Raw genomic sequence first — 16,909 nt, forward strand, 5'->3', positions numbered from 1 at the left:
TTTTTAATACACTGTCTAGGTTGGTCATAGCTTTTATTCCAAGGAGCAAGTGTCTTTTAATTTCATGGCTGTAGTCACCATCTGCAGTGATTTTGGAGCCCCAAAAAATAAAGTCTGTCACCATTTCCATTGTTTCCCCATCTATTTGCCATGAAGTGATGGGACCAGATGCCATGTTCTTGGTTTTTTGAATATTGAGTTTTAAGCCAACTTTTTCAGTCTCCTCTTTCATCTTCATCAAGAGACTCTTTAATTCCTCTAGTTAAAGCACATTACATTTATTTACTTAAACCTTGCCATAACCTTATAATGATGGATACTGTTATTATCCCTGTTGTATAGATGAGGAAATCTCAAAATGACTTAAAGATCTCCACTTTAAAAATAAGCTTATATCATGTATTTTTTTAAGGTAGGAAAAGAAATCAATTTATCTCTTTTGTTTTTTTCTTTCCCTGCTTATAAAAAGTGGCAAAATTTTGGTTGTACTTTATTTTAGAAACTAAAGTTCATTTGAGTTCCTAGGGTGGTTCATTTACATTTATGTGTGTCGGTTAGATACAAATTCATTTTTTAATTTTTAAAAAATATTTATCTATTTATTTAGCTGCATCGGGCCTTAGCTGGGGCGCGCGGAATCTTCATTGTGGCACGTGGGCTCGATAGTTCCGTTGCATGAGCCTAGTTGCTCCACGGCATGTGGGACCTTAGTTCCCTGACTAGGGATCAAACCTGTGTCCCCTGCACTGCAAGGCAGATTCTTAACTGCTGGGCCACCAAAGAAGTCCCTGAGTACAACTTTAAACCTAAACATGTTGGCATTTGCCCTGCAGACCACTGATGGTGATCCTCGTGGCCATTGGACAGTGTCTCAGCGAAATGTTTAGATTAATTTATTGGTCACTTGGATGTTTAGGTTAGTTAAGAATTGTGTGTATTATTTAGTGCTTGCCTTTGCTGTGGAAGATGCCTAGACATAAAAAATAATGTTCCTTCCTTTGGGGACCTCATAACTTTGCTTTATTACTTAGACTTGCTATCTAAATAATTAGAATAGTGGAGACAACCAAAGACTTAGATTATATCATGTACAGGATAAGGATTACCTTGTTAAAGATAGAGGATTCCTGGCAGTTTTATCATGATTGATTGGTGTTCCCATTTCTTCAGGATAATTGGCAAATTCTCACATGTAATACTGATCGTGGGAAAGAAGGGAACTGATGAAAAGGTAGATAGAAAGTGAGGCTTACCACTCAGAATGGACATATCTGTAAAGGTAGAAATAGTATGAAGGTACCTATAAGTGGTAATTTGTTCTCTCTCCAAATCTGGATGTAGGGTTTGTTGTTTTTGTTTTTTCAGGCTTCCAGAAAAATGTCTCTATGCCTGTATCAATTTCAAGATAGATTAGGCTGTGTGTACTGTGAAGCAGATACGCTCGAAGTGTCAGTGCTTGTGAATGTTTGTGACAATGAGCACTCTCACCTTAGGGCTCCTGCCGAGAGTCCAGGGGGGAGAGAGGAGGAGGCTCTCATACATTCTACCACGTGTCGGGCAGTGTGCTGGGCACTGTTACAAATAGCCCCCAGATCCCTTTAGGAAGGTGTGTATGGGGTATTTATTTCTTTTCCTTTAAATTTTTGTTTATTTTCCTTTAAAAATTAAAAAAAATTACTAAGGTATAGTTCATTTATAGTGTTTCAGGTATATGGCAGAGTGAATCAGTTTTATATATATATATATATATATATATATATATATATATATATATATATATATTTTCTTTTTCAGACTCTTTTCCACTGTAGGTTACTATAAGATACTGAATATAGTTTCCTGTGCTGTACAGTAGGTCTTTGTTGTTTATCTGTTTTACATACAATGGTCCATATCTGTTAATCCCAAATCCCAAATATATCCTCCCCCCCTCTTCCTTTTTGGTAACCAGAAGTTTCTCTTATATGTCTGTGACTCTGTTTCAGTTTTGTAAGTAAGTTCATTTGCATTTTTTTTTAGAGTCTACATATATGTGATACTTGTCCTTTTCTGTCTGACTGACTTCACTTAGTATGATAATCTCTGGGTCCATCCTTGTTGCTGCAAATGGCATTACTTCATTCTTTTTTATGACTTATTAATGGTGTGTGTGTATATATATGTGCCACATCTTCTTTATCCATTCATTTCTTGATGGACATTTCGTTTGCTTCCATATTTAGCTATTGTAAACAGGCCTGCTATGGTCTTTGGGTTGCATGTATCTTTTCAAGTTAGAGCTTTCTTCGACTGTATGCCCAGGAGTGGGGTTGCTGGGTCATATTGAAGCTCTGTTTTAGTCTTTTAAAGAACCTTCATACTGTTCTTCATAATCACCACACCACTTTACATTCCTACCAATAGTGTGGGAGGATTCCTTTTCCTTTTATTTTGATCTTGCAGCACAGCATGTGGGGTCTTAGTTCCTTGGCCAGGGATTGAACCCATGCCCCCTGCATTGGAAGAACAGAGAGTCTTAACCACTGGACTGCCAAGGAAGTCCCTATTTATAGGTTTTTAAGTGATGGCCATTCAGACTGGTATGAGGTGGTACCTTATTGTAGTTTTGATTTGCATTTCTCTAATAATTAGTGATGTTGAGCATTTTTTCGTGTGCTTTTTGGCCATCTGTATGTCTTTGGAGAAATGTCTAGATCTGCCCATTTTTCCTTGAGTTGTATGAGCTGTTTGTATATTTTGGAAATTAATCCCTTGTTGGTTGCATCTTCTTAAAAACATTTTTGTTTGTGTATTCGTTTATTTTTGGCTGTGCTGGGTCTTCGTTGCTGTGTGCGGGCTTTCTCTTGTTGTGGCGCATGGGCTTCTCGTTGCAGTGGCTTCTCCTGTTGTGGAGCATGGCCTCTAGGTGTGTGGGCTTCAGTATTTGTGGCTCCCAGGCTCCAGAGCACAGACTCAGTAGTTGTGGCATATGGGCTTAGTTGCTCCTCAACGTGTGGGATCTCCAGGGGTCAAACCCGTGTCTTCTGCATTGGCAAATGGATTCTTTACCACTGAGCCAGCAGGGAAGCCCCCGGGTTGCATATTCTGCAAATATTTTCTCCCATTCCACAGACTCTCTTCATTTTGTTTATGGTTTCCTTTGCTGTCCAGAAGCTTTTAATTAGGTCCCATTTGTTTATTTCAGTTTTTGTTTCCTTAACTCTAGAAGATGGATCTAAAAGGATAGTGCTGCAAGTTATGTCAGAATGTCCTGGGTCTTACATTTAGCTCTGTAATCTATTTTGAGTTTATTTTTGTATATGGTGTTGGAGAATGTTCTAATTTCATTCTTTTACATGTAGCTGTCCAGTTTTCCCAGCACTACTTATTGAAGAGACTGCCTTTTCTCCATTGTATATTCTTGCCTCCTTTGTCATAGGTTAGTTGCCTGTATGTGCATTGGTTTATTCCTGGGCTTTCTCTTCTGTTCCATTAATTTGTGTCTGTTCTTGGGTCAATACCCTACTGTTTTGATTACTGTAGCTTTGTAATACAGTCTGAAGTCAGTGTGATTCTTCCAGCTGCATTCTTCTTTGTCAAGATTGTTTTGGCTATTTAGGGTATATTTGACTATATGAGGAATTTATCTTGTATCTCATTTGCTAGGAGTGGATGGTCTTCTCCTGAGTGCTTGCCTTGTTTTTTCCATGGACACTGTGAACCTCACAGGTGATTATGTTTCCCTAGTAATTATTTTAGCATTTATTGAGCCTTTACTATGTCTTGGGTACTGTGCTTGTTTTACATGCATTATTTCTTTGAATGTTCACTGCAACCTTTTTGTAGTAGGTATCCCAGGTTTGCAATGAAAACACTTTCAGAGACATTAGGTTACTTACTTTTCTAAAGCCACATGTCTAATAATAGAGCTGGATTTCAAATTCAGGCCTAACTCTGTAAAACCCAGTTGTTTCTTCCTGACATGAGGTATTTTTTAAGCTATTGTTCTCCCCTTCATTTAATTTTAAATTCCTGTAGTATAATTTTTTTTCTTTACTTAGCAACCTGTGTCTAAAGGAAAGTAGAAAGAGAAGGACCTAGGAACCTAGAAAAAAAACAGCAGCATATGTGTAACTGTAGTGATGCTGGCAGTCAACTTAAACTTGAGCCAGTTCTCAGAAGTCTTTCTGACATTTGTTTAAAGATTTTCTTAATCTTTCTTGTTATGATACTAGGCATTAGTCACATATGTATGGAAAAATATATAAGGCTTTTTGGTATGATTGTTATTCAGTCAGCAAATCTTATATACTATATGCTTATACATCATTGAACAAGCCAGAGTCCTGCCTTCATGGAGTTTGTAATCAGTATAAATATTAGAATAGGTGGGTTGTGTCTTACACATACTATGTATTTCCCTAAACATACCATAGTCACACATGTATATGCTGTAAGAATTTCACAAAATTGAATGGCTTGGAATTTGTCTTATTCAAGGAAAACACTGTTGCATCAGGAATAGGAGAAAATATAAAAATCAAGAAACCCATCAGTATGGCTTTGTCACTTTGAATGCCATGCTTCTTAGAGGAGTAAGGGAGTAGCAGTATATAAGACCTTATTTGAAATTAAAAACCAAAAACTGGTGTGAGCCAGAGATCTCTGATGGAGCATTGTCAGAAGAATTTCAGAAACTGCAAGTTGTTACACAGATGTAATGATTTAATTAGTCTAGATAACACCATTTATTTATGCTTAAGCATCTCACACATGCAAAAGTTGGTAATTCAAAGTCACACAATAATTTGTGAGTTATCTTCTGTACCACGTGTTATAGCTTCTGAATACCAACTTTGATGAGTGTGTGTGTCAGATGCTTAAGCATAAATAAATGATATTATATAGACCAATTAAGCAATATGGTTTGTTTCTGGAATTCTCTTGACATCTTCACATAAAAATTTTTTGTGGTGGCTTTTAAAGATCACATTAATTGTTTTAAACACAGTTTGATCTCAGTGTGGGCAATATCCTCATTGGAGAAAGCATATATGGTTTCTGCTGGTTAGGTCTCTTTAGATATCTGGATGGATCCTTAATAAACTGGATAAAATAACCATAAAAGGAATGTCCTCTAGTAAATGGAGAAGGTTTGTTATCCTTTTAGCAAAAAGATGAGCTTATTTTATGATAGGTAAGTAACTATATTACTAAATCTCTTGGGGAAGGAAAACAGTTTGGATATTTCTCTCTTTTTTTGCTTTTTGGTTTAATTTATTTATTTGGCTGCATTGGGTCTTGGTTGCGGCACATGGGGTCTTCGTTGTAGCGTGTGGGCTCCAGAGCGAGTGGGCTCAGTAGTTGCCCTGTGGCATGTGGGATATAGTTCTCTGACGAGGGATCGAACCTTTGTCCCCTGCATTGGCGTGCGCATTCTTAACCACTGGACTACCAGGAAAGCCCCTCTTTTTTGCTTTTCTAATTTTAACTATAAAAACACCATGGTATTCTTTGTCTCCCTGTTGCATAACTGTTGTCACAGTTTTTTAAAAATACTGTTATATTTATTTTTTATTTTTAGGTAGTTCAAACAGTTTTGTTGTTGTTGTTTAAAGTGGTAAGCTATCAAAAAAGACACTGGGATATAGCTAATATACTAAGAATTTAGGTCACATTTTTTCTTCCAGAGTTCGGGATGTGTCACCTCTGTTATTTTTTTCTCACCGTATTTCCTAGAAAGTAGAAAGGGGAAGGATTAATTAACCTAGTTTTACACAGAAGGAAATATGTTCATAGAGGTTAAGTGTCTTGCTTAAGGTCAGACTTACTAAGAATGTAGTCACAGAATGTGGCAGAAAATTCCAGAGACTACTGGCAGAGGTTAGCGTGCTACTTACTGGGAAATGTAATAGGCAGTTAAATATTTTCTCAAAAGACTTAACTATTACTGCTTATTTCGTACTCCTCTGAGTCTATTCACTATTTTTTATCCCCAAGGCAGAAAGTTGTTTGCAGGTTAGAGCTACACTGTAATCTTTGGGAAATACTACTTAGCACAGCTGGCTTGGAATTCCAAGTAGGTATATAATGTTTTCATGTGTATCTTCTTACATGAGTTAGAATGTTTCTTCAAGCTGCCAAGTGCCCATGCTGATCAGTGTTCAAAGAATACAAAACATCACTTCTAAGACCATCAGCTGTTATTATTTTATGCCCCATTATATGATGCATAAGTGTATTTAGTTTCATTTAATGTCCTTTGATTGAATTTGTAAGTTTAGGAATGGGCACCTAACTATGGGCAAGGCCTGTTCACTATCCACTGAGGCAAGGGCAAGAGGAAACCATCAGCTGTTATTATTTTATGCCCCATTATATGATGCATAAGTGTATTTAGTTTCATTTAATGTCCTTTGATTGAATTTGTAAGTTTAGGAATGGGCACCTAACTATGGGCAAGGCCTGTTCACTATCCACTGAGGCAAGGGCAAGAGGGAAAACATACTTTGCAGAGAAAAAAGGAAGTCATTTTTTCATGGAAGTTGCAGCACTGATGCCTGGGAACACAGACAGTCTGAATCCAACATGGCAAACGGCCCGCCTGGTGTAGAAAAGTAATCATCCATATAGAGGTGAAGATCAGGGCAGACTTAGTCAGGGTTCTCTGTAGAAATTTGCTCATTACACTTGCAGGTAATACCAAAAAAAGGATACCTATAAAATAGGTTATTGTAATTACTTTTGTTTCATTGATAAAAATTACCTTTTAGTTATCTTAGCACAGCCTTGTTATATTAGAAAAATAATTAGCATTTCACCTAAATCTGCAGTTCTTCTAGAGTTACCACATTTCTTTGAACTTAACAACTTCCACTGCTACTGTCTGCATTAAAAATGTAGTGACTTGGGAGTTCCCTGGTGGTCCAGTGGTTAGGGCTTTGCCCGTGCACTGCCTAGTGGGTGGGCTTCAGTCCCTGGTTAGGGAGCTAATAAGATCCCGCAAGCCGTGTGCCACGGCCAGAAACAAGGTTAGTGATTTGATTGAAATATCTGAGAACTTCTACACTTTCCTACCCCAAGACTTGTTTCTTTCTCTTTTTTAATCTTTTTTATAGTTGATGGACAGTATTGTATTAATTCCAGATATACAGCAGAATGATTCAGTTATATATGTACTTTTTTCAGATTATTTTCCATCATAGGTTATTATAAGATTTTGACCTCCAACTAATAAAAAAATTAAAAAAAAAAAAAAAAATTTAAAAAAAAAAAAAAAAAAGATTTTGAATATGGTTCCCTATGCTATATAGTAAATCCTGTTACTTATCTATTTTATGTATAGTAGTTTGTTGCTGTTAATCCCATGCTCCTAGTTTATACCCCTCCTCCCTTTCCCTTTTTGTAACCATACATATATTTTCTATGTCTTTGAGTTAGTTTCTGTTTTGTGTGTAGATTCACTTGTATTATTTCTGGATTCCACATATAAGTGATATCATATAATGTTTTTCTCTGACTTACTTCACTACATAGAATATTATCTAGGTCCATCCATGTTGCTGCAAATGGCAATAATTCATTCTTTTTATGGCTGAGTAATATTCCTTTGTATATATGTACCACATCTTCTTAAGTCAGGCATCTGTTGATGGGCACTTGGGTTGTTTTCATGTCTTGGCTATTGTAAATAGTGCTGCTGTGAACATTGGGGTGCATGTATTGACTTAGAGTTTTTGTCTTTTCTTGGACATATACCCAGGAGTAGAAATAGTGGGATCATATGGTAGCTCTGTTTTTAATTTTTAAAGGAATTTCCATATTGTTTTCCATAGTGGCTGCACCAGTTTACATTCCGAGCAACAATGTAGGCCTTTCCTTCACACCCTCTCCAGGTTTTATTAAATGTAGCCCAAGACTTAGTTTCTTAATAGTGAGACATACAGTTTGCCACTTGAGATTGTGGTTCAAATGCCCATACTGAGCCTTTTTATTTTGGATGATGTGGTTGGTGCTGTAGCTTTCTTTAGCCCATGGTCTGACATTCTCAGAATGGTGTGTTTTGGTTTCAGCTATTAGGAACAACACAAGAACACCCGTGTTTTGTCTTTGAAATGCTTTTATAACAGGTTTTGGTCCATGGGCTTTAAGAAGCAACTTTTTCATATACCTTAAAGTGGTCCAAATGGTCTTCTGTTCAGAGAAAACAAGCTGACCTCTCTTTACCTCTCACCACACTTTGGGTCCTTTAGATTTCTCTAAATCTTTTCTTTCATGATCATTTACTCAGCTGCTGCTACTGTTTATCAACAGTTGGAATGTTCCTATTTCCATGAGAGATGTTGGCGTTATTGCTTTGACCGTTACGTTACAGTGTCTTTCCTTGGCAGACCCCATATCATGTCAACCTCCTCCTGGCTGGCTATGATGAGCATGAGGGTCCAGCGCTCTACTACATGGACTACCTGGCAGCCTTGGCAAAAGCCCCTTTCGCAGCCCACGGCTATGGTGCCTTCCTGACTCTCAGTATCCTGGACCGGTACTACACGCCAAGTAAGTTTCAGCTCTCTAAGCTGGGAACAGTGGCAAAGCCCTGTCCTCAGCTGTTTCCTGGCTTTGTGTACAACCCCTTGGAGTAGGGTGGCCAAGGAAAGTGCCCTCGGGAAGCTTTTTTCTGTAGGTCATTAGGGTTATGGAAAAGCTGGTCCAAGTCCCTCTTCCGCCAGGTAAAATGAGGTATTGCATATGTCCAGAGCTGGGTTTTGTTTTAAAGGGGGGTTGGAATAATGACTAAAACTATAATTCTTCAGTTATAAAAGTTCAGGTTTTGCACTCATTTTGCCGCTACTTAGGGGCTCATTAGCTTCTCGGGTGTAGAGTAAACCAAGTGGTGTGGGCATGTTTGTTTGGAGCTCGTGATGATGAACAGGTCTCCAGGATGACAACTGAGGGTTTCTTTCCTTAAATATCAAAGCTTTTTAAGGCCACACCCTGTATTATTATCACATAATAGCTGCCCTGTCCTATATGAGAAAGCTGGCTGTCTACTTGTCCATGAACTGTCCACTTGGCAAACCTCTAGACACAGGGTTGCTTTTGTGTTAAGTTCTATTTTCTGACCCCAATCCCAACCTCAGCTTCAGCTATCGTGAGCAATAGGCACTTGGGATTCACTTTTACACGCTGTAGATGCAGCACAGATAACCAGTTTTAGCCTTACATTCCGCTCTTCCCTATTAGTGTAGTGAGAATCTGGCTGGTTCTTTTTATGGTGCTGCCCTCTCACTCAACCTCGGCCATGCCAGAGCTCCAGGCCACATCCTGAAAAGATTAGCCTGGCCTCCTAGTGACCATTGCCTGATTTGGCATCTGTCAGTAATACAGCTGATTTGCCCACCGAAACAGCCGCCAGCCACCCCTGAAGCCAGACTGCATCATATGTCATCCCAGTTTGCCATGCCTGTGGACAGTTCCTTTGGCTCCTGTTTTATGAGAGACTCGGCCCCATCCTATGAATTCTGTTTCTATTGTTAAACCAGGGCCCAGCTGGCAAAGTGAGGCTAACACACTGGCCCTGTCCTCCCTCTCCCTGATTTGCAGCTGGCCAGGGCAGATGGAGCTGATCTAAGCCCTGGTCTAAAGGAGGGCTGGGGGTTGTTGGGAGTTGGGGGATGGGCTATAAAGAGGCAGGCCGCTGGACTTCTCTGGAGGCAAGCACTGGGCATGGGAGGCAGATTCCGTCATGCTTGCCCTTCTCTGTAGCAAATCAATTCGCAATGGCTTGTGGCTGCCTGAACACTGGGCCTGGGACACTCAACTGCATATAGAGCAAATTTGTTGTAAATCAGAAGCCTTGGCTTTTTTTTTTTTTTTTTTTGCCTTATCTGTTTGTGTGTCATGTTGACCTGAAAAAGTTTGAAACTTGGTTCAGAGTTGTGGCAGAGAGTTGGACTTAGTGTCAGCACCTTGAGGGCCTGACCTCCGTGTTCTCTTTCAGCTATCTCGCGTGAGAAGGCAGTGGAGCTCCTTAGGAAATGTCTGGAGGAGGTGAGTAGCTTTCATGGGATCCTGAAAGGAATGGTTTGTCTCTCTGTTGGCCAGTATTGTTTCCCTTCCTCAGTTGCATTTTTTCTGATCCTTGCCGGAAAGTATAATATCCACTAACCATATGTGAGGTTCCTGTCAGGGATACAGTTTGGTGCATAACAAGCTGATTTTTTTCCTCTCCTGGGTCACCATCTCATCAGTGTCAATTTTACAATCTAATTACTTTTATTTTTGGTTCTTCCAGACTAGTAATTCTCAAATTTTAGCATGGGTAAGAATCATCTGGGGAACTTGTTTCTTTAAAAAAGGCACATTCATGCTTTCCACCTCACCTTAATTCTGAATCACTTGTCCTGGTGTAGCTCTTGAGAGTGTCTTGGCCACCAGTCCCAGGTGATTTTGCTGCAGATGGTAGCTGGGGGCGTGGGGTGGGGGGGCATACTTTAAGAACTATTGTGCTTTTATACCTATTGTGGATTTTATACCTGCTCCATTTTTGTGTTACCTGGGGTTGGCCATAAAGTCTGCTTCCTTAACAGTACATGAGTCCGGGAGGGAAGGCCACCTCTGGGAATTCAGGAAGCCATAGAAGGTAACGAGCAGGCTTTGGGCAGACGGAGAGAGTAGCCTTTAGTTTATGAGGCCAGGAACATGGGCCCTTCCCCTTCCAATACTACTGCTAGGAGTCTGAGGCTTGGTATGAAAGGAGGATGAGGAGGAAAAGAAAGCAGCTCCTTTAGGCTTTTTAATTCTTCTGTTGTTCCCGTAGCCCAAGGATGAACTTGAATTTGTACTCTAGTGAGAAGAGAGTAGGAGCTCGAGAGCAGCTGGTAGCATCAGTAACGTCAGCTTGCCTCTTACACAAGCCTGTCATTTTCAGTCCACAGGGCCCCTTCTTCCTCTTGTTAATCTCCTTTCCAAAGCAGAAACTGAAAATAAACTCATGTGCTTTTCTTAAAAATTCAGCCAAGAGGCCATATTAGTCCGGCAGCTCCAAGTGTTGCAAGGGTTTGCCAGGAAGAAGCCATTGGAATGTGGAATGCTTTGAGACTTTATTCCCCATGGATCCTCCACATTTCCTTATTATTGTCTCCTTTTCTTGGTCTTGGAACTTTCTTCTGGATATAGGAGTCATCAGCCAGGGAGGGCTGTGGAAATGGAAGTGGTGGTTGCTGCCCAGTCCTCATCTGTAAAGGAGATGGAAACATCGAGGGAGGGAGGGCTTGGGCCAGGGGAGGGTACATGTTCAGGATATGCCCCTGAGGGAGCAGGTAGAGCTTTGTGCCTTCTATCCAGAGATGAAGTGAGCTGTCCAGGAAGAGTCGCCCAGAGAAGAGACGATTTCCTCCAGGTCAGCTGTTCTCTTCAGCAGTCTCTAGCCAGGTTAATGGGGCCGTCTGCTTTTTGTACACAGACCACAGGTCCTTGGGAATAGCCTCTCAGGCAGACAGTCACATGAGAGTCCAGAGAGGTTTCTTTAATGACAGTTCAGCTTGGATTGACGAAGGTGGAAGTAGGAGTTGTTCCAAGAGCAGTTCTGAGGCCGTCCTTGCTACCAGCCTCCAGCTCTGCACACAGACACACTCGCATACACCTGGTCCTTATAACGTGGGTGGGTGGCTGGAGCATACTGTTGGACCTAGGAATACATGGCTTTGGCCCAAAGCTTTTCCTAGGGCAGTAGCTCCTTGATTGGCTTGTTGCCTTGAGATATTTTGAAAGAGAAGTCTGTGTTTACCAGGCCGATGGGTGGCAGACTGTGAGGAATAGAACATTAGATTGTACCATTCTTCACCAGCTGACTGACCAGAGTAGCTCCTGCTCACTGCCTTCCAGTCAGCCTCCAGCTGCAGTTTGGGCTTTCCTCAGTATCTTAGTACCAATTGTCCCCAGGAGGGTACCAAGCGCCCCCAAAGCAAAAGTCACTATCTGCTTATATGTCCAGTGCCTACAATAGAACCTGGACCACAGTTTTCAATAAAAATTTGTTGACTGATTTCCTTCATGTTTCTCTGCAGCTCCAGAAACGCTTCATCCTGAATCTGCCAACCTTCAGTGTTCGAATCATTGACAGAAATGGCATCCACGACCTGGACAACATCTCCTTCCCTAAACACGGCTCCTAACGTCATGCCCCCTCCCACTTGCCGGGGGACTTTTTTTGATGAGCTCCTCTATTTTTTTCTACTCTTTTGATGTGTGCTCTCCACAGATGGTTAATTCAAAATAAATCTGACTGTGGGTCGATTGAGCCCTCTGGGTTGAGTCTGAGTTTACCTAACATCGCCTCAGGAAGGAGGTGGAGGAAGGATTACCTGCATTGGACTTCCTGCGAGGATTGTCTTTCCTCCTGCCCCTTTCCTTCATTGATGCTCTAACTGTCCTTCAGCAGCTGACAGTTTGCTTCCTAAGTCTCATTCCCTCTAAAGCAGTGGTTCTTTATTGCCCCTAAGCTTAAACATTTTTAAATTAACTAATTTGAATAGATAATACATATATCTAGAGAAAATGCAAGCAGGACGAACATACACAGTGAAAATGTTTCTTCCATCCCTATAATTTATTCACCTTCTTCCCTTCCCAGAGGAAACTTCAGCTACTAATTTCTTATCTAACCTTTAGAGATACATTGTTCTTGTATAAAATACATTCATGCACATGTCCCTTTTAAAAAATATTTTTAAATGTTCTGCATATTGCTTTTTTCATTTAACACTATTGGAGATGGTTTTTATATCAGTACATAAATAGCTACCTTACTCTTACTGACAGTTGCATAATATTCCATGATTTTGGTGTACTGTAAGTGGTTAACCAGGTATTTATTTTACTTTCTAATCTAGTTTTTTGGTAATAAGTAATGTAGATATTTTTCTATTGGTGCCACTAAAACAGTAGTTCTTAACCAGATGTATGTATCAGAATCACCTGGATGGTTGTCTTTTTTTAATCAACTTGATTAGCCTGCATTCACTCCCAGATTCTAACAAGTTTGGAGCCTAGACTAGACATATTTTTTAAAGCTTCTAACCCTTAGTCACAATAGAGAACCACCAATTTGAAGCTTTTTTGGAGCAGTGATCGTCAAACTACAGCATGCATCCCAACTCCCTTATGGACACAGCTTGCTGGTCCTGCTCCTGTAGTTTGAGGAGGTGGCCTGAGATTTTACATTTCTGATATTTCTGATCGATGTGATGCTGCTGGTCTGGGAGCCATACTTTGAGCACCATTTGGTCCTAGACTAAGATAAGCCCAACTTTATCCCATTCTGTGCTGCTCTTAATACCACATACAGTAGGTTTTTTGTTTATCTGGGGTGAAATATATCATCTAAGTTACTCCCTATAGATAGCATATTTGTGTTAACAGTATTGAATTACTATCAGACTTGGTAAATGCTTTGTACCATAAGAAGCAAGCTAATTATTGAATAAATGGGAGAAAGAGATGATTCACATGACGATGCCTAGTTTGTCATTAGTTTACCACCATCACTATGCATAGGTGTGAGCTTTTGGCTAGCTTCCTGACTCTTAAGACATCTATTTTAAAGCTCCACAGGTGATTCTGATGCTTGCCCCAGATGAGTGCCACTACTAAAGTGTAAGCAGTCCTGCTTCATGGTTTTCCTATCTGTAAAATAGGATTGTATGAGGATTCCATGTGCTAATGTAAAGCATTTGGAACAGGGCCTGGCAGATGTTAAGTGCTCTATAAACATATGCATGTGTGCTAAGTCACTTCAGTCGTGTACGACTCTGCAACACTATGGACTTCTCCAGACTAGAATACTGGAGTGGGGTGTCTTTTCCTTTTCCAGGGGATCTTCCCAACCCAGGGATCGAACCTGCATCTCTTACGTCTCCTGCATTAGTAGGCAGGTTCTTTACCACTAGTGCCACCTGGGAAGTCCCAGTAAGTATAGGATCATGGGTAAACTTGTTATTCTGCAGCCAAGCCTCACTAAGAATGAAATCGTTCTCTGCCTTTGAATATGTGTCTGCAAGGCAATCTCATAGGGAAGGCCACCAGCCCACCCTGACCTCCAGTCTGTTTTCTCCAATCCAGATCTCTTTCTTAAACTCGATATACACTTAATTCTAGGTATCTCACCCTCTAGTCACAGGACATCAAACTCAGCATGTCTAAAGCTGAGCCTTACCACCAGCCCCTGGCTCCCAAGTGCCCAAGCCAGAAACCTATGCATCATTTATCTTTGATAAACTTATTTTGGAATAAATTTAGTTTTATAGAAAAGTTGCAAAGATGATGCAGAGTGTCATACTCCTCGCCTGGTTTCCCCTAGTGTTAACATGTTAGCCAGAATACGTTTGTAAAACTAAGAAACATTGGTTGGCACATTAGTATTGACTAAACTCCAGCCTTTATTCAGATTTCACCAGTTTTTCCACTATTGTTTTTTTTCTATTCTAGGATATGATCCAGCACACCTTAATGAAACTCTCCATCTTCATTATCTCAGTTCCCCAATCAAGGATTGAACCTGGACTACGACAGGGAAAGCCCGAAATCCTAACCCCTAGGCCACCAGGGACTCCCTTTCTCAGACTACTTGAGCTTCCTAGCTTTTCTCTACTGTTAAATCTCCTCCCTCTCCAGTTTTTTCTCTGTACTCTAAAAATTGGATCATCCATTCCTCTCCTCACTTAACACTTTCTGATGGTTTCCATTGCTTAGAGAACAAAGCAACTTTATTCTCTTCTATTTATATTCCCTGATAGCTCAGTTGGTAAAGAATCTGCCTGCAATGCAGGAGACCCTGGTTCAATTCCTGGGTCAGGAAGATCCCCTGGAAAAGGGATAGGCCATCCACTTCAGTATCCTTGGGCTTCCCTTGGGGTTCAGCTGGTAAAGAATCCACCTGCAACGTGGGAGACCTGGGTTCGATCGCTGGGTGGGGAAGATCCCCTGGAGAAGGGAAAGGCTACCCACTCCAGTATTCTGGCCTGGAGAATTCCAGGGACTGTATAGTCCATGGGGTTGCAAAGAGTCGGACACGACTGAGCGACTTTGAAAATGTGAAACCCAACTTGGGTTTGACATGCTAAGCATTTCATAATCCTCTCCCAGCCTAGCTTCCCAATTTCCTTTCCTTCTTCAATACCTCATAAAGCCCATGGCCTAACTGAATTGATATAGCCTCAGCATACGTTTTTTACTTGATACCTACTGTATAAACGGTAAGCATTGCTTCCTAAAATCTCTCTTACAGATACGTATATATGTATGATTGGGTTGTGATGCAGTGCACCCTGATATTTTCTAATCTGTTATCTATACTAGATTTTTTTTTTTTTAATGCTGGCTTTGTCCTTCTTAATCGATTTTCTGAAGTTGAAAAAAAATGGGAGTGTACTGATGCTTTAACACTTCTGGCCAAACCCTGCTCAGAATGGTCTCCCAATTGGTTCCCATCTGCTTTCAGGTGATTAATACACTGAAAACAATTTATTCCTTCCCATAAGGAAGGGGTGAGAGGGGATAGGTTGGAGAAGAGAGCAGCTGTTTTGCCTCAGGGTAGGGAAGCTTAGCTCCGACTAGTGAAGGTTGAGGAAGCTGACAAGGAACCCCTAAGAAATGGAAGAGGGTGCTGAAATAGTCTAAGTGCCATATGTCTTATCTTCGTTTAATTCCCTCAACTTCCCTTAGTCTAAAATAATAGTAGTAGTAGAACGTCTCTTGCCAGGTCCAGGTTTTTCATTAAAGCAGAACATACTTCCAGCCTTTCCTCCCATCCTTTCATATGTGTAGGTTGTGGCAGGGAACCTTCTGGGGAGAAGCAATCACATCTTTGGACCTTTCCCCTGGGAGATGATTCCTAAACCTTTCGTTTCTGCAAAACACCTGACCATCTGTCTTTGACAGCATACCTATAAAGAACTGGGGGAAGAGAATTCCAGGCAAGGAGAACGGTCAGTGCAGTGGCCCTGAGGCATAAAAGTGGTAATCTGAGGAACCGAAAGGACACCAGTGTGGCTAGAGCAAAGTAAGTGAAGAGAAGAGTTTAAGATGTGGCTGAAGAAGTAAGCAACGTCTCGATTGCCGGCAGGGCTTTAGTGTGGTGTACCGAAGAAAACAGACCAGTTGGAAGACTACTGTAATATTGCCAAGGACCAGGGTGGTAGCCCAGGAGAGTCTTCTATCTGGATGGACTTTGTGATGGATAGGGTATAGGGACAGAATCAAATATAACTTCCTAGTTTCTGGCTTGAGCAACTGGGTTTAGAGGGTGGCATCATTTACTGAGGTCAGGAAGGTGGCCAGGTCAAGATTTGAGTACTTGAGTCAAGTACTCCATTTTGGACATGAGTAGGGCGTGTTTCAGAAGAGAGCAAGTGATCAGCCATGTCAAATGCTGCTAAGTCCAGAAGAGGGGACTTTGGATTTGTGGCCATTGATGACCTTGCTGAGTGGATTTCCATAGGCTGGTAGAAGCCAGAGTAAAATGGGTTGAGGAATGAATTGGGGGTGGGGAAGTGGAAGTAGGGGTGTCATAATCTTTTTAAGAACTCTTTAAAAGGAAAGGATTTATGTTTGGTAAGGTAAGAGATCCTAGAATGTGTCCTTGAGGGAATGATCTAGTAGATGATTCAATAGGGACGGAGAGACTGAAGGTGCAGGCAAGAAGAATGGTTTGAAGAACGAAATCCTCAAGAAGACAAAGAAGCTCGACTTGAATGGGCCAGATAGACAGCCATCAGCGTTCATATTGACACACGTTTAGACCCACCACCCATGATCATGGTAACACATCACATAGACCTAACAGCCAGACTGGCACCTTCACACACAGGCTCAGTCACAATAACATTCAGCTGCGCACCCACCCAGGGTTCACTTCTCTCTCTCACACACAGAA

The 16,909-nt window shown here is 40.9% G+C and overlaps 1 protein-coding gene across 1 annotated transcript in view; it reads left to right on the plus strand.

The window, feature by feature from the left end:
- Positions 1-12,278, plus strand: part of PSMB2 (proteasome 20S subunit beta 2) — a 34,726-nt gene extending 22,448 nt beyond the window's left edge. The window contains exons 4-6 of the mRNA XM_043877443.1: positions 8,370-8,532; positions 9,977-10,026; positions 12,045-12,278. Coding sequence (XP_043733378.1) covers positions 8,370-8,532; positions 9,977-10,026; positions 12,045-12,152 — 321 coding nt within the window. The 3' untranslated portion in view covers positions 12,153-12,278. The remainder of the gene's footprint in view (positions 1-8,369; positions 8,533-9,976; positions 10,027-12,044) is intronic.
- The last annotated feature ends 4,631 nt before the right edge of the window (positions 12,279-16,909 follow it).

Source organism: Cervus elaphus, chromosome 20 (assembly GCF_910594005.1).
Source record: "Cervus elaphus chromosome 20, mCerEla1.1, whole genome shotgun sequence".
Classification (NCBI taxonomy): domain Eukaryota; kingdom Metazoa; phylum Chordata; class Mammalia; order Artiodactyla; family Cervidae; genus Cervus; species Cervus elaphus.